This window comes from Sinocyclocheilus rhinocerous, unplaced genomic scaffold (genome assembly GCF_001515625.1).
Source record: "Sinocyclocheilus rhinocerous isolate Xijiao unplaced genomic scaffold, SAMN03320098_v1.1 scaffold897, whole genome shotgun sequence".
NCBI lineage: Eukaryota > Metazoa > Chordata > Actinopteri > Cypriniformes > Cyprinidae > Sinocyclocheilus > Sinocyclocheilus rhinocerous.
In genome coordinates, this window is record NW_015649224.1 from 513,366 (window position 1) to 514,783 (window position 1,418).

At 36.2% G+C, this 1,418-nt stretch overlaps 1 protein-coding gene across 2 annotated transcripts in view; it reads right to left on the reverse strand.

Moving 5' to 3' along the window:
* Positions 1 to 1,418, reverse strand: part of cspg5b (chondroitin sulfate proteoglycan 5b) — a 23,166-nt gene continuing 21,748 nt past the window's right edge. For both annotated transcript variants that reach the window (XM_016515095.1, XM_016515094.1), the window contains one exon: positions 1 to 742. In XM_016515095.1, the coding sequence (XP_016370581.1) occupies positions 452 to 742 (291 nt within the window). In that variant the 3' untranslated portion in view covers positions 1 to 451. The remainder of the gene's footprint in view (positions 743 to 1,418) is intronic.

The following is a 1,418-nucleotide window of genomic DNA, read 5'->3' on the forward strand; positions in this document are numbered from 1 at the left end:
ATTAAAAACACACAAAAAGCACCTTGTTAATAATAATAGTTATCAAGTTGTTTGTTTGCCCTGAATGTTTACAGGTTCCATCATTTTTGTGAATGCATGTGTATGAATATGAATGTGCTGTTTGACAAAATGCAACATAAAACATGGCACCATAACACATATGACATCCATGTTTGTCTGTAACACCAAATTAACAGTTTCTTGACTTATTTTCCCTTTATACTCCTGTTGCACAACAATGCTAATTCATCTCACCATTTATCATCTACCTTTATTGTGCTGCTCAGTGATTTTGTTTCGGTAAAGTCCAATGCTTTTAAACTGCATCCCAATCCATGTCTTGTTCATCCACAAGACTTTCACTCATTACCAATCAGTGTCTCTTAAATTTCTCACGGTGAAGTCTCATGTAGGATAAATTTGCCATTTGTTTTGTTGTACATCACTCATGTTAAGGTGTGTAGGCCGTGCCCAGGTGAGGGCTGGATGAGCCGGACAGGACTCCCGGTAGGGAACGTGTGCTAATGGGGCTGTAGCTGGGTTCGGAGCTGCGTCTGGGGCAGAGCTGGGACAGAGGCCTCCCCTGTACAGATCTGCCAGGAGGCCGGCGCAGCACAGGGGACTTTTTAGGGGATTTGGGGAGCTTGTAGAGAAAGACGTTGTAGTGCAGTGGGGGGCTTGTCTCGGGGAGCATTTTCGCCTCTTTGGGGAGAAGCAACTCTAAGTCGATGGTCACACCACCCTGGACACACACACACACACACATACAAAGGCACAGTGCACAAGCATAACAACACAAACAGGAATAAAAAAAAAAAGCACATACAGTACAACACAGATTGACAAACCCATTCATAAAGAAAAGGCAAGAAAGTATAAAGAATTTAAATTGGGTGCATATATTATGGAAACAGTTTTTTAAATGAATACTCTTATGAATAGAAAGTTCAAAAGAACAGCATTTATCTGAAATAAGTTTTGTGTAACAAATGTACAATTCTGTCACATCTGATCAATTCAATGCATCCCTGCTGAATAGTAGTAATTTTTCAAAAAATAAAAAGAATAAATTACAGACCCCAAGTTTTTGAACGGTATTAAATATGATCTAAATATAAAACTAATTTTGTAAAAATGTAAACAATTGTAAAAAATATTTTTAAAAATAATTTTGGAAAGAGGAAAATTGTTACTTATGAACAGTGACATGTTCTACATTTAGTTATGATATAGAGCTTTGCATTAATGTATTGTTTGTTATCATGGGACAATATTTGGCCGAGATACAACTATTTGAAAATCTGGAATCTGAGGGTGCAAAAAAATCTAAATATTGAGAAAATTGCCTTTAAATTTGTCTAAATGAAGTTCTTAACAATGCATATTACTAATCAAAAATTAAGTTTTGATATATTTAC